Genomic DNA, 25,311 nt, shown 5'->3' with positions numbered 1-25,311 from the left:
ATAGGAGGGAACCAAGGATAAAGCATTGGGAATCAGGGGTCATGATGTGGTAGTGGGAAGAAAACCCATTGCAGGGTTTGGCCCATCGAGTCCATGCTGGTACTTTGGAAGAGAAATCCAGTTAGCCCCACTCCCTGATTCTTTACCCATCTCCCTACAACTTTTTTCTTCGGTTTAGTGTGATTCCTTTTTGGAGGCTGTTAGGCTACTATTGAATTTGCGCAGAAAATAAGCACATTTTTCAGTGTGCTAACAAGTCAACAAATATACGAAATTTTCTGAAACTTCTCATTCAGGAAGTCCCAGAAATGTCTGCAGACTGAAATTCTGGGTTTCAAAAAATTTGGCACATCCATTATTTTCTCAATTACCCCAGGTTCACCATCCTCTGAATGCAGAAAGTTTCACTTCATCTCAGTCCTAAATGGCCACCCAGTGTCCTGAGACTGACTTCCCCCCCCCCCTCCTTCACCACCAGCCTAGGGAAACAACACCTACATCAAGTATTTCCAGCTCTGTCAGAATTTTAATACGTTTCAATTAGATTCCCCCTCATTCTTCTAAATTCCAGTGAATATAAGCCCAGTCAACCCAATCTCTCCTTGTATGACAATCCTGCCAGAGGAATCATTCTGGTGAACCTTTACTGCGCACCTTCGATGACATATCCTTTCTTAGGCAAGGAAATCAAAACTTCATCCAAATAGATTGTAAATAGCTGATACTACAGACTGATCCCTGTAGCATCCAACTAGTTATATCTTGCCAACTAAATAAGATCCCTTTGTCCGCACTCTGAGGCAGACCATGAATTGCTTAAGAAACCAGAAACACAGACTTGGGAGTCATTGTTCAAGAATCTCTTAAGGTTAACGTGCAGGTTCAGTCGGCAGTTAGGAAGGCAAATGCAATGTTAGCATTCATGTCGAGGGGGCTAGAATACAAGAGCAGGGATGTACTTCTGACGCTGTATAAGGCTCTGGTCAGACCCCATTTGGAGTATTATGAGCAGTTTTGAGCCCCATATCTAAGGAAGGATGTGCTGGCCTTGGAAAGGGTCCAGAGGAGGTTCACAAGAATGATCCCTGGAATGAAGAGCTTGTCGTATGAGGAATGTTGAGGACTCTGGGTCTGTACTCGCTGGAGTTTAGAAGGATGAGGGGGGATCTTATTAAAACTTACAGGATACTGCGAGGCCTGGTTACAATGGCGTGGAGAGCACATTTCCACTAGTAGGAAAAACGAGAACCAGAGGGCACAACCTCAGGCTAAAGGGACGATCCTTTAAAACAGAGATGAGGAGGAATTTCTTCAGCCAGAGAGTGGTGAATCTGTGGAACTCTTTGCCTCAGAAGGCTGTGGAGGCCAGGTCATTGAGTATCTTTAAGACAGAGATAGATTGATTCTTGATTAATAAGGGGATCAGGGGCTATGGGAAAAAGGCAGAAGAATGGGGATGAGAAAAAAAATCAGTCATGATTGAATGGTGGAGCAGACCCGATGGGCTGAGTGGCCTAATTCTACTTCTATATCATATGGTCTTATAATTGCTGCAAGTGACTCAGATCCTGTCTGTGCACAACTCTCACTGATACCATTCTCTGGATCAACCAGAGAATGGCCTCTTCCACCCCCATGCGTCCCGTGTTCTGGAAGCAACACCAAGTGAAAAATGTCCAGATTTTGGATAGTCAGATTTGAGAACTGAATCTATGCGCCAAAAATCTAAAGTAGTTGGGTCTAAGCTAACTTCATAATATACCTTGGAGTTTCTGATCCCTGGTACCCAACAATATCCTCAACAAACTCTTAAAACAAAATTATTAAACACACTATCCCTTTCATAGAACCATGTTGACTTTGCTTGCTTGTACAATGATTTTCTAAATGTCCTGTTACTTTTCTTAAAAATAGATTCCAGTATTTCCCAATGACAGATGTTCGGTAAAGTGGTCTATAGTTTCCTGCTTTCTGTCCCCTCCTTCCTTGAGTAGGAGAATGTTGCAATGTTTGCATGTTTAACCAGATTACTTAAGTCAGTACATGAATTTTCCAATGGACGTCACACTGCAATTTAGTCTACAGACTGCAATGTGTTTCTTGAATAAAATGCCATTAGGAATACAACTAATACATTCACCATCTCTGCACCCAGTTCTTAAGACCTGGAGTGCAATAGCATTGTTTTTGGTACATCATCATTTCCTTGTAAAACTAAAGAAAATATCGCAATAAAGAAATTCTGTCCTACTTCAAATGCTGCGGAGACTTATATTCCTTACCTTGAGGAGGATTCCATCTTCACTCTGCGAACCTTTGAAACATTTTTTTTGCTTTCCACTGCCGATGGCAAATACTCTGCGATGTCAATATAAAAAAAGTGTAATTTTATTAAAGATTCAGCTTTATAAAAGAAATGGATTCTCTTTCTGCCTCTTCACTCTTCCCCCTTACAACAGTTACTGTTGCTGGGAATAGTTTCATGAGCATTGGTCACCTTCTATTGCTCACCAATTTGCAGGAGGTGTCAATTCTATTGGAGCTTCAATAGCAACAAGCATCAACACTATTTCATAGAAATCATAGAAATCCTACAGTGCAGAAGGTCGTCATTCGGCCCATCGAGTCTGCACCGACCACAATCCCCCCACTAATCCCTCTAACCTCTGCATCTCAGGGGCAATTTTTTTAAACCTGGCCAATCAACCTAACCCGCACATCTTTGGACTGTGGGAGGAAACCGGAGCACCCGGAGGAAACCCACGCAGACACGAGGAGAATGTGCAAACTCCACACAGACAGTGACCCAAGCCGGGAATCGAACCCAGGTCCCTGGAGCTGTGAAGCAGCAGTGCTCACCACTCTGCTACCGTGCCGCCCCTATTTGACTATTCTTTCTTTACTATACTTTGTTAGTTAGTTCAGAGATAGGGATTGGCAGCTGACCTCTGCCTTTCTGTCTGCAGATCATACATGGCACAGTGAAACCCGAATATATAAACAGACAGATAACAATGTGTGCAACATGTGGGGATAAAAACATTTTAGCTTTTCAATAGTACTCCATCCAAACTGGTTAATCAAGTTGTCGCTCATACTTAGCTTAACAAGTTAATCACCCACAATGTTTCTTCCACTCATTAACACAAGGGAAAGAGCAAATTAATTTTACTCCACACAAATCATAGCATCTGACTTCAGGGAAGAGAATGTTTTGTGCATCAGTAGGTACCAAATATAGGTAATGTTTAATTCTCAATATTAACATTCGTCACCATCTGCCACCTACCGCTAAAAAGAACGTACCTAATATTTCTGTCCTGGCAACTAACAGCTACGTATTTCCGCGTGATATCAACATCCATGTCGTACAAGGTTGTCTTTCCGACTACATGGTGAGTTCGTGTAAACTGAATTCCATCGACAGACTGCCAAAAGAAAATTTATACTGACTGAAAGACAGAATCACAAAATTGTTAGGGCACAGACAGAAGCCATTTGGCCCATCATGTCTGGACCCACTCTCCAAATGAGCATTATGAAATTGTGCCATTCTCCTATACCCTTGCACACTGTTTCTACTCAAATAAGCATCTAATTCCCTCTTGCATGCCTCAATTGAACATGCCTCCACCGCACTTCCAGGCAGAATATTTCAGTCTTGAACCATTGCTGTGTAAAAAAAATTCTCATCACATTTGCTCCTTTTACAAATCAATTTATCCATTCTCATTTTCAATCCTGTTACAAACTGAACAGTTTCTCCCCATTTACTCTGTCCAGCCCCTTCAAAACTCCTCTCAGCCTTCTCTTCTCCAAGGACAGTCCCAAACTCACCTATGCGTCTTCATAACTGAACTTTTTCATCCCTGAAACCATTCTTGTAAACATCTTCTGTACGTTCTCCAATGTGTTCATATCTTTCCTGTACTGCGACACCCAGAGCTGGACACAATCCTCCAACTGAGGCCTAACTGGTGCATTGTACAAGTTCAGCATAACCTCCTTGTGCTTGTCCTATATACCCCACTTAATAAAGCCAGGTACAAGTACTATAATCTCTCATTCCAAAGCTTTATAAAGATTTGAATTATCACCCATTACACCAAACAATATCAAACCTTAACCATAGATAATAACACTTAGAATAAATATTTTTGGGACATGATCATCAAGACGTTCACAAACCCAGCAATCAAGAGATTTGCTTTCCCCCAACTTTGCTTTGGCCTTTAGTTTTCTGAGAGGAGGAAGAAGCCTGTAAAAGACCAGGAGAGTATGGAGACAAATATGTGCGGCCACAAGGGTAATACCAGAAATCAGTTTCATGTGTGGCGAGTTACCTGTTTTTGCTGAAACCAGAACAATTTCCTGAAATGTCTCCAATTTTCTACATTTCCCACTAAGTATTCTAATATTATTTGAATAAATATGTTAGAAAGGAGTGAGTTTTAACTTTTTTTGAAAAAAATTGAAATGACTCTTGAAGGGTGGTACAGCTTAGAGCAACACCCCCAATGCACCAAGACACAGGATCTAGGCTTCTTATTCAAATGGAGTGAGAATACAGAATGCTACATTATAGAGAGATCTGGGTGTACATGCTGGTACAACAAGTAATTGAGAAAGCAAATTAAATTTTAGCCTTTATTGCAAGTAGGGGAGTCTTGCTACCACTGCACAGGTGAGACCGCACCTGAAGTACTGTGTGCAGCTTTGGTCTCTTAAAAAAAGAGGAACATTCTTGCATTGGAGGCAGTTCAAAGGCGGCTCACTAGTTTGATTCCCATGATGAGGAAAGATACAGGTTGGACTGTACTCAGTGGAATTAAGAATAATGAAAGGTGATCTTCTCATTGAAGCAGAAGATTCTGAGGGGGCTTGACAATATAGTGCTGAAAGGATGTTTTGCCCCATGGGGGAATCTAGAACTGAGGGCACAGTTTCAGAATAACATAACGATGAGGAAAAATTGCATCTCAGAAGATTTTGGAATTCTCAACTCCAAAGAGTTGTGGAGACCGAGTTATTGAATACATTCAAAAGTTAAGCTAGATTTTTGAACCATAAAGGGAGCATATGATTATGGGGGACAGGCAGGAAAGTGGAGGTGAAACAAAGATCAGATCAAGCATGATCTTATTTAAGTTTATTTATTAGTGTCACAAGTAGGCTGACATTAACACTACAATGAAGTTACTGTGAAAATCCCCGAGTCACCACACTCCATACCTGTTCAGGTACATGGAGGGGCAATTTAGCATGGCCAATGCACCTAACTAGCACATCTTTTGGACTGCAGGAAGAAACTGGAGCCACCCAGAGGAAACCCACACAGACACAGGAAGAACATGCAGACTCCGCACAGACAGTGACCCAAGCCGGGAATCAAACCCATGTCCCTGGTGCTGCGAGGCAGCAGTGCTAACCACTGTGCCACCCTCTTTTGAATGGTGTAGCAGGTTTGAGAGCTTGTAATGGACTTCTCTTGTTCCTATTTGTTATGGCAAAAAAAAAAGCAGCAACTGTGACATGAAGATTTTTTTTCTTAGAAAGTGTGGTTAGGATTTGAAATGCACTGCTCGAGTGAAGGCAAATTCAGTGCAGCCTCCAAAAGCAAATTGGACAGTACTCAGAGGAGAAAACAAAAATTGGTGAGCTATGGGGATAAAGGTAAGGGAGTGGGTCTAGCCAAATGGGTCTAGCCAAGTTGCTCTTGCGGAAAGCCAGTGCAGACACCACAGGCCAAAAGGCTTTCTTCTATGTAGTAACCATTCCACGATTCTATGCCATGCTTTCAGAGCTGCACTGGTAGAGAGAACAAAGAAAATTACAGCACAGGAACAGGCCCTTTGGCCCTCCAAGCCTGCACTGTCCATGCTGCCTGACTGAACTAAAACCCCCTACCCTTCCGGGGACCATATCCCTCTATTCCCATCCAATTCATGTATTTGTCCAGAAACCCTTTAAAACTCACTATCATATCTGCTTCCACTACCTCCCCTGGCAGCGAGTTCCACGCACCCACCCACCACCCTCTGTGTAAAAAAAAACTTGCCTCGTACATCTCCTTTAAACCGTGCCCCTCACACCTTAAACCTATGCCCCCTAGTAATTGACTCTTCCACCCTGGGAAAAAGCTTCTGACTATCCACTCTGTCCATGCCCCTCATAATCCTGTAGACTTCTATCAGGTCGCCCCTCAACCTCCGTCGTTCCAGTGAGAACAAACCAAGTTTTTCCAACTCTCCTCATAGCTAATGCCCTCCCTACCAGGCAACATCCTGGTAAATCTTTTCTGTACCCTCTCCAAAGCCTCCACATTCTTCTGGTAGTGTGGCGACCAGAATTGAACACTATGTTCCAAGTGCGGCCTAACTAAGGTTCTATAAAGCTGCAACATGACTTGCCAATTTTTAAACTCAATGCCCCAGCCGATGAAGGCAAGCATGCCGTATGCCTTCTTGACTACCTTCTCCACCTGCATTGCCACTTTGTGACCTGTGTACCTGTACACCCAGATCCCTCTGCCTATCAATACTCTGAAGGGTTCTGCCATTTACTGTATATTTCCCATCTGTATTAGACCTTCCAAAATGCATAGAACCATAGAAAATTACAGCTCAGAAACAGGCCTTTTGGCCCTTCTTGTCTGTGCCGAACCATTTTTTGCCTAGTCCCACTGACCTGCACTTGGACCATATCCCTCCACACCCCTCTCATCCATGAACCCGTCCAAGTTTTTCTTAAATGTTAAAAGTGACCCTGCATTTACCACTTTATCCAGCAGCTCATTCCACACTCCCACCACTCTCTGCGTGAAGAAGCCCCCCCCTAATATTCCCTTTAAACTTTTCTCCTTTCACCCTTAACCCATGCCCTCTGGGTTTTTTTCTCCCCTAGCCTCAGCGGAAAAAGCCTGCTTGCATTCACTCTATCTATACCCATCAAAATCTTATACACCTCTATCAAATCTCCCCTCAATCTTCTACGCTCCGGGGAATAAAGTCCCAACCTATTCAATCTCTCTCTGTAACTCAGCTTCTCAAGTCCCGGCAACATCCTTGTGAACCTTCTCTGCACTCTTTCAACCTTATTTACATCCTTCCTGTAACTAGGTGACTAAAACTGTACACAATACTCCAAATTCAGCCTCACCAATGCCTTATATAACCTTACCATAACACTCCACAACTTTTATACTCGATACTCCGATTTATAAAGGCCAATGTACCAAAGGCACTCTTTACGACCCTATCCACCTGCGACGTCACTTTTAGGGAATTCTATACCTGTATTCCCAGATCCCTCTGTTCAACTGCACTCTTCAGAGTCCTACCATTTACCCTGTACGTTCTACTTTGGTTTGTCCTTCCAAAGTGCAATATCTCACACTTGTCTGCATTAAATTCCATTTAACAAATGCATTATCTCACATTTGTCAGGATTAAACTCCATCTGCCATCTCTCCGCCCAAACCTCCAACTGATCTATATCCTGCTGTATCCTCTGATGGTCCTCATTGCTATCCGCAAATCCACCAACCTTTGTGTCATCCACTAACTTACTAATCAAACCAGTTACATTTTCCTCCAAATCATTTATATATATTACAAACAGCAAAGGTCCCAGCACTGATCCCTGAGGAACACCACTTATCACAGCCCTCCATTCAGAAACGCACCCTTCCACTGCTACCGAGCCAGTTCTGAATCCACCTTGCCAGCTCACCTCTGATCCCATGAGAGTTCACCTTCTGCACCAGTCTGCCATGAGGGACCTTGTCAAAGGCCTTACTGAAATCCATGGAGACAACATCCACTGCCCTACCCTCAATCATCTTCGCCACTTCCGAGAAAAACTCGATCAAGTTAGTGAGACATGACCTCTCCTTCACAAAACCATGTTGCCTCTCGCTAATACGTCCACTTATTTCCAAGTGGGAAATCCTGTCTCGAAGAATCCTCTCCAATAATTTCCCTACCACTGACGTAAGGCTCCCGGCCTGTAATTACCTGGATTATTCTTGCTACCCTTCTTAAACAAAGGAACAACATTGGCTATTCTCCAATCCTCTGGGACCTTCCCTGTAGCCAGTGAGGATACAAAGATTTCTCTCAAGGCCCCAACAATTTCCTCCCTTGCCTCAGTATTTTGGGGTATATCCCATCAGGCCTTGGGGACTTATCGCAAGAACCCCAATACCTCCTCCTTTTTGATCTCAACATGACTCAAACTATCTACCCACGCTTTCCCAGATTTATCATCCACCAAGTCCTTCTCTTTGGTGAATACTGACGCAAAGTACTCATTTAATACCTCGCCCATTTCCTCTGGCTCCACACATAGATTCCCTCCCCTGCCCTCGAGTGGGCCAGCCCTCTCCCTGGCTGCCCTCTTGCTCTTTATATATGAATAAAAAGCATTGGGATTTTCCTTAATCCTGCTGGCCAATGATTTTCCGTGACCCTTTTAGCCCTCCTTACTCCTTGCTTAAGCTTCTTTCTATTTTCCTTGTATTCCACACTTGCTTAGTGTGTTCCCAGCCTTCTAGCCTTGAGTTGGAAAGTCCATTTGTGTATAAATCAAGTTGAGGAGCAGGGCTTGTAAATAACAAAAGACAAAGAGCTCTTTGCAATAGTTAAGTGGCACATTTCTCAATGCAGAATTTCTCAGTAATTCTTAACACAACGAGATCCCTACCTTCAGACCTGAAAAAGCAAAGCAAAAAAAAAATCAACTGAATTCATATTACTCATACTTCTACAAATTATTTTGGCATTATTAACCAAGCAATGATTCAGCAATGCGAGTCACTGTACCCAAAGTGAGGTGCTTTGGTGTACCCTGGAAATGAAACAGAAAGTTTAAGTAATACAGAGAAAATGAAGTTTACCTTATGTGCCGTACGGAAATAGATACTTTTATCAGCACCACAACTAACCATTTTGACATCATTATTGGCTACAGAAAGAGAGAACAAAAGGAATAATTCAGAATGAAGCTGTTAAAAGTTATCATAATGCATATACATGACTTGAGCATTTTCCTTCTAGTTATCAATGGAGATTAGAAGTATATAACACCCAAAACACAGTGCTTCTTTATATAGAGATAACTCGCATATGCCATGTAAAAATCTATGGCAGTTGCTTTAACTCCTATCAAATAGATGGTATTTTAAATACCTTGACTCCAACAAAATATCCAAAATCATGTATGGCATCAAAAACATAAGCTACAAGCTTATAGTGTGTTCGCCCATTAAGCTGCATCCTCTTGATTAAAACATAATTGGTTAGCTTAGTAGGATTGGTGCTGTATCATGAGCTAATAAATATGTGCTCATGATTTTCTTTTACCAGCATCTTTTTGTACAATGTAATTTTTCAAACTATGCAACCTGGATACCAGAGGCAATTGTAGACGATTCACAATGTCAGACTTTTCTCAGTTCTGCATCAGATTTCTACAAGTATTGACATACAAGCACATAATTTCTGTCGATGTATGCTATTAAAAGGTTTTTTGCAAACAACAGTACAGCTTTCCTTTCCCTTGCCTGCACAGTCTTTCATAATTTAGAACTAGGTAATTTCCATGTGTGCAAAGTTTGCAAAACACGAGTTATAAATGTGGAATCCCAATTCAGCGTCTGTTTTAACAGAAATATACATTTATAAGCAACATGCAAGTATGTTGATTTCAATTTTTCAAATCAATGGAGAAATGAAGTAACAGCCATGGTTCATGCTTCAAATCTCCCAGAAAGATAATGCATGTGGTAACAAATACCACAGATAGGAAGAGCATCAGGTTCAGCAGTGATGCTTCAAAACTTCTCCAATACTGTCAGCAGCCTCAGGCCAGGTACTGCTTTCAATCTTTTTCAAAAACATGACCATTATTAGACTACCAATTCCAGTCGGATAACACTTAACCTAATGACTTCAACTTTATTCGCAGCGAAAAGCCAAGAGCCAATTTCACTTCAAAGATGAAGTTTGGTCAACGTGTCATTTATTTTAAAAGTGTACAGCTATACAAGAATTTAAATTCAATATATTTGGGTCAGATAACATTCAGGGTAGCCACTTTGGTTCCAAAATTGTACCTGCAAATTTCACAGCACTAATAGATGAGGAATGGTCATCCAACGTCTGCACCAGGGTGTACTGTTTATCCACATTCAGTATATGAATCAAACGGTCTCTACTTGCTGTTGCCAATAGGTTCATTCCTAAACAATGATTGCATATTAAAAATGAACACATGGTTCTATGATCATTAAATAAAGTACTTGGAACAATTTGCCCAACAATGACACAAAGAAAAAGGGTCAACTGTGTGAAGTAATTTGAGTTAGTCAGTAACCTGCATGCAATATGAACAAATAACCACATTAAATTTTACAATTACAAAATCAGATTTGCCCAATTCTTTCAGCCTCAGTTCTCCACTCTGGTTGGGAGATGGCAATATGAAGCTGTAATTAACAAACTGAAACCTTAACTCCAGTGAGGATTGTTAAATTACCTAAAATTAAATGTACCTGTATTTAACAAAACATTTAAATCATTAAGCTCTATTTAGACATGTGACTAACTATTTCAGCATGTTACTATATTGAAGCAATTAGACATGGCCAAAGATTTCCCACAGGTAAGAAAACTCAGAAAACTAGTAACAGATGGCTTAGGCCACTATCTGCTCATGGAGCAGTAGGGAAAAATTTAGGACAGAGACAAGGAGAATTTTTTTTCTGAGGGTTGTATGACTTTGGAACTCTGCCTCAGAAGGAGGTGGAAGCAGGATCACTGAATATTTTAAAGGTGGAGATAGATTGATTCTTGTTAGGCATGGGAATCAAAGGTTATCAGGGGTAGATAGGGAATGAGGAACTCAATAAAAACAGATCAGCCATGATTTTCTTGAATAGCAAACAGGTCTAGGGGCCAAATGGCCTACTTCATATGTTCAAGATCATCAGCAGGTCAGTAAACAGAAAGAAATTCAAATAAGCACCAGTAGTTTTTTTTTAAAAAAGGCTCACACAGTTACTCACCTGTTTCCGGTTTAGAATACTCCAGGCATAGAATCTCCGAATCATGAGCCTCAACTTTCATCAGTTCATCCAAGAATTGCAGGTCAAAGATTCTAAAAGCAAAAGTACACTAGTTAAAATCTGATTAGATAGCCAACTATTTTGTGAAGTTTTAAAAGATATCCTTTGAAATATTTGGTTACAAATTCCCTACCCAAAGGCATTGTGGTTGCTGAAGGAGATAGCCCACCATCACTCTCTCAAGGGCAAGGGGAAGGGGGTAAGCAATAATTGCCAGCTTTGCTAGCAAAGCCACATCCCAAGAGCAAACAATAGAGTAGGGAATCCAAAAACAAAACCCCAAGAGGAAACGCTCCAGTGGTTTGAGTATTCAAAATCTCAAGCCAGCCATAACTGTTTCAGTTTATACTTAACCTAGAGCAATAATGATAAAATATACTTCTATATTTCTCCCACCATAATCAATATAGATCAAGATTAATATATTACTTAATTTAATGTTACATTTTCTCCTTAACTGTTAAATTTGCCATTACCGTTCTACCGATTTGCTACAAATAGGCTCCTGCCACATGTTGATCCAGTTTGATTACTGTAAAGATGTAAGGTTTTCAATTTATGCTGTGGTACAATAGCACCACTTTTTCTAAAACTAACTCAGAACTAATGTTCCTCCTAAACTTCACAACAACCCACAAGTATCTGTTCAGGCTGAGCACAAGTTGCCCCTTTAAGTCATCATACATGTGCAAGTGTGCAAAAACAACTTTAAAAGGACTACACACAAAGTATCGTACGACAATTAAAACAGTATGTTACTCAGCATAGTAAACCAAGAATCCTTTTCATGGTGATCTAGTACTAAAAATCATTAAATTTTCAGGAGAACACAAAAAAAATCAATTACACAAAACAATGACAATACAAGATCAAAAAGCAACCTTCAATGGAACATCTGTACCTCAGGGTGCCCATCCTGTCTCCAGAGGCCAGGTGCTGCCCATCAGGGCTGATGGTTATGACCCGAATTCCTGATTTTATCTCTGAAGTTCCTCCGTTTTCAGTTCGGTCTGCATTGCTGGCCATATCTTGGAGATACTGGATATCATCATCAACATACACAATTTTAATCAAGTCCTGGAAGAACAAAGAATTGTTCGCTCAGGCTGAGAATGCATTGCTAACCAATACCATGCTGCAACAGGTCACATGATTATTTAAACAAAAAAAATGACAAAAAAGACAAATTCAACATTGGTTTTGTTCCAGAGGAAGTACAATCTCCTCTAACCTGGACTTTATCAATTACATTAACGTTCAGAGTAAAAGTTCTGTTTGAATACACCATGATTTACACAATTAAGCCAAGATCTCCATTCTGCAATCCTAGCCTAAAGGCCTCTAGTCAGTTTCATGTCTCATCCAGCTCACTACACAGCAATAATTCTTTAACTTCATCCCCATTCGCAACTTACTACTTTCCCTTATTTTATCACATGCTAATAATGGTGCATAGCAAAACATACACAGCATAAGGGTCCTAAATTTTCACATTATCCTCTGGATTTTCTCCAGCAGAATCAAAGTCTCTCTTTCTCTCACTTGACTAGGCATGGTGTCCCTGTGTAGGATCCATTATACAATATTGTAGCTAATGGAATGAACATTAATTATGAGTAAATAAATGTTTTAACCATTTAACAAATTTTTACACATTGGACATGGTTGACTGCATCAGATTAGGATAGGAAAAAAAAAGAGGCACAGTTCTTACTGTACTATAAATATTCCTGTGGAATGAAGTGAGTTGAAATCCAGAGGCACCATCAGTATTCCACAATCTTATAGTATTGTCCGATGAACAAGTTAGAAAAGATGCAGGTGGCAAACAAGACTGGCTACTACTTTCCAACTCTGGATAAACCTGGAAAATTAATAATATACCAATACATTTTACACCATTAACAAAAAGAATAGAACAATTCATATTGCTTATATATTTTGGATATACTTAACATGGTCTTAATTCCTTAAGCAAGGGTTCAACTTCCATGTACAAAATTATGCGGTTGACATTTCAAACCGATTCAGTTGGTGATAGGCAGAGGATCACCACTTACAGAAATTTGCGCTCCAAACTATTACGGAGTCTTCTCCCCAAATTTATGCAATTCTGCATTCTAAGAGGTATTTCAACCAAAAGCCAGGAAGAAAATAAATTAGTAGCTATCACTGCTTCAGAACCTACAGTTATTGAAAGCAACCCAATGTAACCAAATTTGAAGCTCTATGTGTTTCTTGGATTTCAAAAGGAAATTGGAAAGGCACTAGAGGAAAAGCAGGGCTACAGGGATTGAACAAGGGAATGGGTTTGACCAGATTGCACGACAGAGTCAAATGAACTCGAGGGCCAAACAGCCCCCTCCACAATGACTATGACTCTTTAGATTTGGCTACGTGCAGTCAATCTCCTCATTTTAAGCCAGATATTCTAAAAGAAGGTGCCCATGTTGAACTCAAGGCAGAGCACACTGTCCTACGTGGCAGTGGCTAGCACTGCTGCCTCACAGCGCCAGGGACCCAGGTTCGATTCCTGGCTTGGATCAGTCTCTGTACGGAGTCTGCACATTCTTCTGTGTCTACATTTGGGTTTTTTCCCCACGTGCTCCAGTTTCCTCCCATGGGCCGAAAGACGTGCTGGTTAGGTGCATTGGCCAAGCTAAATTCTCCCTCAAACAGGCGCCGGAGTGTGGCGACTAGGGAATTTTCACAGTAACTTCATTGCAGTGTTAATGTAAGCCTACTTGTGACACTAATAAATAAACTTAAGACAGTGATGGGCAAACTTGGTGAGTGAGTGGGCCACATTAGTAGCCCTTTATCGCAAGTGGGCCGCAAGATTGAAATCAGGCTTGTTCATTAACCATGACCCCATGAATAAGATTAAATACATATCGTACTCACTGAATATTTCAAAACGGGTTATAGAAAATGTTTAATCATTTATATATTAATAGAACCATCAACTTCAAATGGTAAAAACAAAATAAATATTTACACTTTGGACGCAGAGGAAGCACAGGACTTTCACAATGAATGTGGCATGCAATCAGCATGCACCTCACTTCACTTGTCCTTGCCTTACTTGTATACCACTTCAGTCATACCAATAGAAAAAAATCTACACAAATGAAAAATCAGCAGAATGTGGCAACCCTGTGAGGAGACAACGTTCAACATGGTTTCTTGCAGGCCACACTCGGAATGCAAATGGGCCGCATGTGGCTCCAGGTCACAGGTTGCCCCCAATAAAGTAATTTACCCACTTTGTTGCACATACAAACTCTCCAAAGAAAATCACTCATCAATTTTGACATAAGCTCTAAAAATGATCTCATGGTTTCTTTTGTCCACACTTATTAAAATTTCTATACATCTATTATATAATTGGGACATTTGGATACTGAGTTGCACTGTTGAACCAGGCATACAAAGACTCTCAGGCCGAGCAGCTGATTTGCCAACTCTATTGAAAATCCAAAGTACCAATAACTAAATTTAGAGTAATAAACAATTCATTGGATACATAATTTTCATTTTCAGTATAGGGTCAACATACCTCTATGCTCCACACACTGGAACTATGATATAACGCCGAGTAAACTTTCCCAAATTTCTTAACATCTTTTGTGTCCCACACGTAGAGACTATGATCACTATATACACATGACAACCACCGATTGGAAGGGTCAAATGCCACAGCAATAGCGTCGGGATACATGGCATCTGTCTTCTTGCTGAATAAATGGCTGAGGAGACACGATCGTAGTTAGAAATCATTCACTTCTGCTTCTTGTAGTCAAGTTCCAAGAGCTTGATAGTAAAAAGTGACTGCAGAGTTTACTTCTTTTTACCTTGGTTCAATTCCAGCTGCCACATCCACTCCCAGGTGATGAGGTTTCGGCAGATTGGTGATGAAATGGAGGTTCATAGGGTTAAACAACTTCAATGTTCCATTGGAACAGCCACAAAAGATGAAGTCCTCAGATGCTGAAATGCAGTTTGCTGCAGAAGTCTGAAAACAACAAGAAAACAATGCTTAATAAACATCGCATGCTTTTGTTTTAAGTTCAGTCTGCACTAAAAATCTGAGATTAGTGTGCTTAAAGCAATAAGAAAAAGAAATAGTACCTTCAAATCCAACCACTTGTCAAGCAGTCTTTTTCCATTGAACTGGCAGAGAAGACCAGAGCTGGTGATGCAGAAGGTGTTTCCTGCCATCTTCCCTTTACCACATGCCACTCCACAAAAAAAGTTGTTGTGCAGCTTACCCAGCAATGCAGACCGTCCTATTAAGGGAACGGTAACATTTGCCTAGATTGGAAAACATACAGGTACTAGGTTTAGAGATGAGTGGAAAGGTGAAAAATTACACATGAAAACTTATAATGCAGGGCTCAAAAGAATGATGATCAAGGCATCCATCACATGGAAATCTTTATCCTTACAATCATTGAGAGCACCTCAGTTAGAGTGATTTCATCTAGAAGGAAACCACTCATTTTCTTGCATCAATGCAGTTGGCTCTAAATCAATTTCCATTACTGCAAAACTGCATTTTAAACCATGTTTGAAATCATTTTTAAGAGACAAGCAGAATGTACCTACCTTGCAAGCTTTGGATTCATTCAAATACCAGAACTTGACATGTCTGTTGCCAGCTGTGACGAAGAAACTGCTGGCTTCAGAGAATGAAACAGCTGTAACTTTACTGGAAACTTTATTAGATGCTACAATGGAATGTTTCTGTCAAAACAAGTGCATTTCTGTAAGTGCATCTTTAAAGACATAACTTTTATCATGTCCAGCTTATAATCTTCATCATTGAAAACATAAATCATGAGAGAATAAGGCCAATATAACCAGAGATGAAAGAATTAATACTTTCAAAACCTGACTCTTAAGGCTCTGCCACTTAAACAGTAGCACAGTAATGTAATGATCCAGAGGGACTAGACAGGATGGGTGGATTGCAACTCCCCTCATTCTTGGTAGAGAGAAGTTACGTAAGCAAGGCAAATCACAAACTAGTTGAAAAGTTTGAGCTAGAAATAAAAATACTTTGACAGTTGCTGACTTGCATCATTATTACTGGTCATTATTAAGTACATAGTTGTGTAGAATAATGAATAACAATGTTTGATGTTCACCTGGAACTAGAGCACCTGTGGATCTTCACACGAGAAATACATGCTTTTCCCTGGAGTTTAAACTGTAGCACATGAACTTCTGACATGCTCTTCATGTCCAGATGTGATTACATTTTGGTACAGAATGCAAGAGCCAATAATGCTATACTGCCCACGTTCGAACATATGCCCACGTTCGAACATATGCCCACGTTCGAACATATGCCCACGTTCGAACATATGCCCACGTTCGAACATATGCCCACGTTCGAACATATGCCCACGTTCGAACATATGCCCACGTTCTTACCTTCCAATCCCAAACATTCACAAGCTTGTCATGCTGGTAGCCCACTGATACAATATACTTCATGTTGGGAGAAAACGATACACACGATACTCCATATTTGTGGCACTGTAATTCAGCCACTTGCACTTTGTCAGACACATCCCAGACTCGAACAGCAGGCATGTGTCCACTCTATTCAAAAGAAAAGATTTGTAAAACACACAGCAGTGATCAAACAAACAGAATTAATTTCAGAACTCTAATCAATAGCTTTAGAAATCCCCTTCCAAAATTGTACATTTTATTTTGGTGTTGGACTTTCATAACCTTTTTCTATTTGTTATCTGTTTGTCACTATTTATTACTCTTTCAACTCTTATTACCTCCAGTTCATCCAATAAATTTTAACCCCAAGTGATAAAATTAAAAGCAATTAAAAATTGCATTGAGAGCCAAGTCTCTTTGTATTTAGCTCCAACTTCTCTAAAAACCTTGCTTGCTGGCTTGATGGTTCCACTTACAAAAACTGGCCACATTTTTATTTGCTTTCCCGTTCAGTATAGTGCGTCTCTTCACCCTTACCAAACAGTTACAGGTAATAACTTTTTTAGAATTTTATTTTCCATCCAAATAGACCCGAGACTGACAGGGAGAGAGGAAATACCATAGAAACATAGAAAAACTACATCACAATACAGGCCCTTCAGCCCACAAAGTTGTGCCGAACATGTCCCTACCTTAGCGATTACTCGGCTTACCTATAACCCTCTATCTTACTAAGTTCCATGTACTTATCTAAAAGTCTCTTAAAAGATCCTATCGAATCCACCTCCACCACCATTGCTGGCAGCCCATTCCACGCACCCACCACTCTGAGTGAAAAACTTACCCAGACATCTCCTCTGTACCTACTCCCCAGCACCTTAAACCTATGTCCTCTTGTGGCAACCATTTCAGCCCTGGGAAAAAGCCTCTGACTATTTACTCGATTAATACCTCTCAACATCTTATACACCTCTATCAGGTCGCCCCTCATCCTTCGTCTCTCCAAGGAGAAAAGGCGGAGCTCACTCAACCTATCCTCATAAGGCATGCTCCTTTACATTTACATACAGAAGGTTTACATACAGAAGGAAATTGTGTCGGAATAAATATTTAAGAAATAGGGCAAAAGTAGACAGCATAGCCTTTCAACACCATTCAATCTGACCAGGTTGACCTTCTACCTAAACTCCATTTTCCATGCCGATCACCTATAGTCCTCAATTCCCTTAGCGCTTTAAACCTTAGAAAGCTATGGATTTTCATAATATTTGAAAGATTCACAACTCTGAAGAAATTTCTAGAAAGGTTTCAGAAATAGCAGATTTTATCTACTTTTAATCATCAAAAATGTATTAATTGATCTCAATACAACAAAATGTAGAGTTCTCTTTACCCACATTGTTAGATCTTGTGGCACAATTAATAGCATCCCTGGATCTGAGCCATAAGTTCCAGATTCAAGCCCCACTCCACGATTTGATGGCCACTGAAGGTGCATTCATAACTCTGCTCCACGGGCTATAAGGAGCTAATAGGAGCCTGCTCCTATTTCTTATTTTCTTAAAGTCCAAAGATTGCAAATGATGCAAGCAGTCATTTTAAAAACACACTTACCTCCCCAGTAACCAAGTATTTCCCATCTGGAGAGAATGCCAAGGAACTGACTGCTTTTCTACAACAAGAAACAAGATTAGGACAATAATTGACTTGAAGCATCATTAGCAAGCCAGTGTCTCAAACAGAATTTTGAGTAATCAAACTACCCATTTCTTGACTACATAACCAGAATATTTTGCCAACTTCCAAATGCAGGATATTCTGCATGATCAGTGGCAGTGCACCAAGATTAGCTTCAGTTGGTATTAGAGTGTCAACATTATATTCCTGATTACAAGAGAGAGGAGGCTTGTAGCAAGGATGAGCAAACTGACCATGGCACCATGGTCCAGGGAGCTGTTCAAGTGGCAGGAAAGAAGAGAAATGTAGTCGTAGTTGGAACTAGTATAGTCAGGGGAATAGACACTATTCTCTGTAGCCAGGATCAAGAGTCTTGAAGGCTGCATTGCCTGCCCAGTGCCAGGATTTGGGACATCTGCTCTGGGCTAGAGATGAACTTGCAGTGGGAGGGTGAGGATCCAGTGGTTGTGGTCCATATAGGCACAACAAGGGAGATGGTTCTGTGTTGGCAGTTTGAGAAGTTAGGCATTAAATTGAAGTACAGAACCTCCAAGGTTATAATCTCTGGATTATTACCCGAGCTACAGGCAAATTGGCAAAGAGTACGTAAAATTAAAGACATGAATTCATGGCTCAAAGACTGGTGTGGGAAAAGAAATGGGTATCAGTTCATGAGATATTGACATGAGTATTGGGGAAAGTGGAGGCTGTAACATTGGGACTGCCTTCATCAGAATCATGCTAGAAGCAATGTTCTTGTGGGCCGTATAATTGGGGAAGTAGGGAGGGCTTTAAACTAAAGAATGGGGGAGAGGTTTCAGTTGCTTGAAAAATTGGGAAGTCAAAGTTAAAGGTAGGAGTGCAGGTTAGTGATCAGTTAGAGTGTCAACAGAAAACTACAGGTAGGGACAGATCATAGGAACGTTATATTACAGCAAGGACTCACATAAGAGTCTTAATGAGGAGGGAGTAGTGTGCCAAAAACCGAAAGTTTAAAAAAAATCAGGGGTATATGAGGGAGTGGTGGCACAGGATAATGAGGGACAACTTGATTGTCAGAGAGACAGGCTAGAGCAGGAAACGTAAACAAAAATATACAGCACAAGGCAAATCCAGAGTTGTAAACTATGTAAATAAAAATCAAAGCCAAATGTAAATTATCCGAATGCTCAAAGCATTTGCAACAAGATAGATGAGCTGATAGTACAGGTTGCGACACGAATATGACATATTAGCCATTACAGAAACGTGGCTGCATGATCAGTGGCAGTGCACCAAGATTAGCTTCAGTTGGTATTAGAGTGCCAACATTGTATTCCTGATTACAAGAGAGAGAGGAGGCTTGTAGCAAGGATGAGCAAACTGACCATGGCACCATGGTTCAGGGAGCTAAACATTCCAGGGTATATAATGTTTCAAAAGAACAGGCCAAAGGGAAAGAAGGTGAGGTAGTGTTGTTAATCAAGGGATGTTTCAAAGCAGTGCTGAATCTTGATATAAAGCAATGGATAGTGATGTAGAATTGGTTTGGGTCGAAATCATGAATAGTAGGGGAAGGAAAACAAGGATAGTAGTCTGTACACCCCCAAAATGTGACGTCTCAAGAAGTCAGAACATAAATCGGAAAATATTAAAGACTTGTACGAAAGCATCTGAAATCATCATGGGAAATTTTTATCTGCATATCGATTGGACAAACCACACCGGCATGGGTAGCATAGAAGAATAATTTGTGGAGTGCATCAGGATTGCTTTTTAGAGCAGTACGTTGTGGAACCTATCCAGGAACAGGCTATTTTAGACTTGGTTTCATATAATGAAGGATTAATAAGGGATCTTGTAGTTAAGGATCCCCTAGGGGGTACTGACCACAATACGACAGAATCCCAGATACAGTTTGAGGGTAAACACCATCGGCCCACAACCACTGTCTTCAACTTAAATAAGGGCAATTATAATGGTATGAGGGAGGAGCTGTCAAAGGTGAACTAGGTAAACAAGCTAAGATACAAGTCAGTAGATAAGCAGAGGCAGATATTCAAACAGCTGGTCCAAAATGCTGAGCACTTGTTTATCCCAAAATGCTGAGCACTTGTTTACCTGACAAAGGAGCAGCACTCCGAAAGGTAGTGGCTTTTGCTACCAAATAAACCGGTTGGATTTTAACCTGGTGTTGTGAGACTTCTTACTGTGTTTACTCCAGTCCAACACTGGCATCTCCACATCAATTGTGTACAGTCAGCTTTTTTTAATAGGGCACAACTTCTAGTAAAGATAATTGTTTCGAGTCTCGCACACCGGTAAATTATTTACATGCGATACAAAGAGGTAGGCCCAAGACAATAGCTGTTTAATCGCATCCCATCAGTAACGTCATTATCTTTAGTGGTAGATGGATGGAATGTCCGTTCAGATAATTAATGACCAGGAGGAAGGAACAGAATGTAAGGATTCCAAATTTGCCAATGATACGAAGATAGGTGGAAGGACAGGTTGTGATGAGGAGATTGTGATTCTGCAACAGGATATAGAGATTGGGCGATTAGGCAAAAACCTGGCAAATGGAGTTTAATGTGTGGAATTGCGAGGTCATGCACTTTGGTAGGAGGAATCAAAGGGCGGATTATCTAAATGGAGAGAGACTGCAGGTGAGTAAGTACAGAGGGATCTAGGTGATTTTGTGCATGAATCACAAAAGGCTAGCAAGCAGGTCCAACAAGTAATTAAGAAGGCAAATGGCATTTTGGCCTTTGTTTAAAATAGGGAGTTTTGTTGCAATTGTACAGGGTGTTGGTACGGCCTCGCCTGGAATCTCCTGGGACAAGAGGCTTGTTCTATCAAGAGAGACTAAATAGTCTGGGTCTGTATTCTTGGGAGTTTAAAAGAGCGAGGGATGACTTTATTTTAACACACAAGATCCTGAAGGGGCTTGACAGGGTAGATGGTAAGATGTTTTCCTTAGTGGGAGAGTCTTGAACAAGGAGACATAGCTACAAGGCAAAGAGCCAGTTACTTAAAACTGAGGTGTGCAGAAATTTCTTCACAGAGGGTGGTGAAACTCTGGAATTCTCTGGCATAAAAGGGTAATGGAGGCTGGATCATTAGAAGTGGAAGTGGATAAATATTTGATAGATCAAGGAACAGAGGGCTATGGGGAAATGGCACAGAAAAGGAGTTGGGGCCAGCATAGATCAGCCATGATTGTGTTGAATGGTGGGGCAGGCTTGAAGGGCCTGGTGGTCTACTCCTGCTTCTATTTCTTGGTTCTTGTGTACTAGATCCTCCCAAAATCTACTATCGACTTGAGTACTAGTCCTTTCAACACGACCAGTAGCCACCTGCCAGTTCCCGCCAGCTTTGGGCAGCAATTGGCCTGTATCCTGCAAATATTAAAATCACGTGACATTATATTGCTACGGTATGGGGAACTTACCTTGGCTGCAACCTGGCTGATTCTCCAATGGATTTAAAAATCAAGATGAAGAATGCAGAGATAATTTAAACCATATAACTTATTTCCTATTAATCAATTCTGCCTGAGTACTAACAGTTAACCTCCGTACATTCATAAAAGGCAACCTACAGAACAATTACAAAATCAGCTATTAAGTCACATTGTTAAAACAGGCCTAGTTTGTTGCTGGGCAACCTCTACAATGGAACATCTGTAATTCAGTGCGATTCAACCAGAAAGGGTTATACTTAACAGATGAAAATACAACTTAAAACAAAAATCATGGGGTGGTCAGCTTTAACCTGTGTAGTTAAATGGGCTTGTAGTTGAAGGGGCTTAGAGCTCCGAAAGCTTGTGTGGCTTTTGCTACCAAATAAACCTGTTGGACTTTAACCTGGTGTTGTTAAACTTCTTACTGTAGTTAAATGGGAACAGACTAAAAAGACTTGAGCCCAATTTTTCATAATTTCAATATCTTTAAAATTGGATTCCAAGGTTGACAATACTTTCTGATACACACTCAAACACTGCAAAAAATTCCTAAGGTTCAGAATACTTTTTGATACACACCCAAAAACCACAAAACATTTTAAAATAGAACTTTCAATTCTGTAACAAACCATCCTCAAACGTCAACAAAACACCCCTTGAGCCCACAAAGGCAGGAAAAATGGCATGTAGGTTGACTGAATTAGGCTAGATTCAAAATTTGAATTTCTTGATGGCAAGTTGAGACGCAGAGACAAAATCAACAGTGTGTTTGCAGCATGTCAGGCCTCACACTGGTGTATGGCATATATGGTGTATACCTGGAACACATTTGAATGTCCATGAATGGTCATTCCAGGTAAAACTTATTAAAATAAAGGTCTACCTTCAAGATGAAGTCAGCAGTGCACAAGAATCTCCTGGTAAATGGTTCATGTTTGTTTAAAGGTAGTGTACACCAGTCAGCTTTGTGTGGTTGTGTCTGAGGTCAGTGATTTTCCTTGCTGAACGCTGTGCTTTCAATAAGTCTTCTGTTAATGACAATGGAGTTAAGCAGGCAAGTTCTGGCCACGAGGCAAAAGCCACCCTGCTTGACCAGGAGGCTGTTTTATAGCACACCGGGAACGGCATCGTCAGCTGACAACACGTTTCACAACTGAAAAGCATCCCCTGCCATGGAATCACAAGCATCTCCCATGCATACCACCAGCACTTTGCAATCATGAAAGAGAAAGTGGTGCATACTTCTGGTTATACAAACTGGTATGGTACACCACTGACAAAAGTCTGCCCCGAGTGTGCAATATGATACTGCATTGAATCACACAAGTTCAATTTTTTTTGCTTGTGCTCATCCCAGTTGGAGAATCATAATTGAAAGTAGCATGCCTAGATTTGCATTGGTTTTAAGTTTTCTGGTACCCGATTACAATTCGTGACCAATGCAAAGTACGTACTGATACATGGTCATCTGACGAGAAGGCATGGCCAGTCTTTTACCATTTAGTTTTACAATGCCCACTACAATGCTTTGGCACCTTGACCAAGCTATGTGAGCACCCTTGTACAATGCCCTATCAGGAGAGTCAGCAACTTCAGTTAGATAGACAATTGGATTACAGAAGGTTGGAGACCAGAAGGATAATTTGTATTTTTTTTTTTTACAGATAGGGCACAGAGTAAAGCATCAGAACTCCTACCCCTCCTTGGCAGTAAAATACAAATATACAGATATAGTGGGAAACACTTTACAACAGCACTTCAAATCATAGAATTCCTACAATGCAGGAGGTTGTCATTCGGACCATCAAGCCTGCACCAACAACAATCCCACCCAGGTCCTATCCATGATATCCCATGCATTTACCCTGCTAATCCCCTTGACACCAAGGGACAATTTAGCATGGCCAATCCACCTAAACTCCACACCTTTGGACTATGGGAGGAAACTGGAGCACCCAGAGGAAACCCACACAGACACTGGGAGAATGTGCAAACTCCACACAGTCACCCGAGGCTGGAATTCAACCCAGGTCACTGAGAGACAGCAGTGTTAACCACTGTGCCACCCACTCTGAAATGTTATTCTCAAGTAATATTGCTGAGATTTGATACTTAGGTTTATATGGGCTAAAAAACATATTAAACCAAAAAAGGTGTATGTGGCAACACCGTATTCAGAGGGTATAAGCTTCAAACACTGACAATGGCAAAAAAACTCTACACTATATAGTCAGAAATAGACTTGTAATAATGACATTTAGTTTCTTACTTTAATGACAACAGGCTGAAGCTTAATTGGGGGAAATTTCCATGATATTAAACACTCATTCCCTTAATTTGAAAAAACACAAATTTTATGTTGCAGTACAAAGTGGAAATAAATTGAGTGTCACAGAATAACACTACATTTGAGAATGCACTCCCAAACAAAAAACAATGCAATGAGGTGGACAAAAAAGGCTTAATAAATTAAAGTTAAAAAAACAGATTCATCCATGTTGATCCTATCTATTGGACAGTGTACGGCCATGCAGCATCTTTCCCAGCTGCTAGCAATGTTAATTCACAGGAAGGCAACAGGGGATCAATCTACTGAAAACCTATTTTTCTAAAGGTAATTAAGCATGAGGCAACCATGATTACTCAGGATATATACTAGACATACTTGCATACCTACAATCAGGGAGGTCCCAAAGATCACACAAGAAACAGAAGCATCACCAGTGTAATATTCTACTTTTCACATTTCAACTATTCCTATATCCTTTCATACAAGGATTTAAGGCAGCACATTGTGCTCCAAATTAATGTTGCTTTCATGTAAACACAATTGGATTATTCCACAATAGATGTTTGGATTAATTCTCTCTTACCTGGAAGCATTGAGTATGTGAGTCTGTTTATTTTTTTTGGGGTTACATAACACCACCACACACCTTTTAAAACAGAAAAAAAAGAGAACAAGATTTTGTGTTACAGACAAAAAGACAAATATATCAACTTAGTATTGTAACTACTGAGCCATCAAAAACAACTACAAGTGTTTATTAAAGCAAAATCCAGTGGGATGCTGGAATCCGAAACAAAATACAGAAAATGCTGGAAAAACTGAGCAGTTCTGGCAGCATTTGTGGAGAAATTAGAATTAACAGTTTCGGTCTGCATGACTCCTGTTTAGAGTTAGAGGGAGAAATGTGTTGCATGGGGGGGGGGGGGGGAAGAGAGAGAGTAGTTGGAACAGAGCAGCTCAATGATTGGAGAGAGCTGGGAAAGATTAAAATATTGTGTAGGTTGCGAGACAGAGGTGGTATTAATGGCAAACAGCGCTAGTCGTTACATAATGGTAAGAATTTGTTGATGGAAGAGTAAAGGTCACTGCTCAATGAAAGCAAAACTTAAGAACCAATGACAAATGGCCCAGAGGGGAGAGGGTTATTTGCACTGGGACAAAAAAAATGTTTCATAGAATCCCTATAGTGCAGAAAGTGGCCATTCAGCCCATCGAGTCGGCACCAACTCTCTGCATTTCACCCAGCCCATCCCTCCTAACACTGCCTACCTAACCTACACATCTTTGGGCAATTTAGCATGGCCAATCCAC

The 25,311-nt window shown here is 40.6% G+C and overlaps 1 protein-coding gene across 6 annotated transcripts in view; it reads right to left on the bottom strand.

Moving 5' to 3' along the window:
• The window catches only part of LOC144511344 (mitogen-activated protein kinase-binding protein 1-like), a 129,544-nt gene that overhangs the window by 61,307 nt on the left and 42,926 nt on the right, over positions 1-25,311 (bottom strand). For all 6 annotated transcript variants that reach the window (XM_078241625.1, XM_078241627.1, XM_078241628.1 and 3 more), the window contains exons 3-16: positions 24,584-24,646; positions 18,203-18,260; positions 16,565-16,735; positions 15,734-15,871; positions 15,257-15,439; positions 14,980-15,140; positions 14,685-14,874; positions 12,840-12,989; positions 12,027-12,202; positions 11,066-11,157; positions 10,115-10,240; positions 8,897-8,964; positions 3,307-3,428; positions 2,283-2,358 (exon numbers count right to left, since the gene is read on the bottom strand). In XM_078241625.1, the coding sequence (XP_078097751.1) occupies positions 2,283-2,358; positions 3,307-3,428; positions 8,897-8,964; positions 10,115-10,240; positions 11,066-11,157; positions 12,027-12,202; positions 12,840-12,989; positions 14,685-14,874; positions 14,980-15,140; positions 15,257-15,439; positions 15,734-15,871; positions 16,565-16,735; positions 18,203-18,260; positions 24,584-24,646 (1,774 nt within the window). The remainder of the gene's footprint in view (positions 1-2,282; positions 2,359-3,306; positions 3,429-8,896; positions 8,965-10,114; positions 10,241-11,065; positions 11,158-12,026; positions 12,203-12,839; positions 12,990-14,684; positions 14,875-14,979; positions 15,141-15,256; positions 15,440-15,733; positions 15,872-16,564; positions 16,736-18,202; positions 18,261-24,583; positions 24,647-25,311) is intronic.

Source organism: Mustelus asterias, chromosome 24 (genome assembly GCF_964213995.1).
Source record: "Mustelus asterias chromosome 24, sMusAst1.hap1.1, whole genome shotgun sequence".
Lineage (NCBI taxonomy): Eukaryota > Metazoa > Chordata > Chondrichthyes > Carcharhiniformes > Triakidae > Mustelus > Mustelus asterias.
Note: the sequence above shows the minus strand (reverse complement) of the source record. Positions and strands in the feature narration are given on the sequence as shown.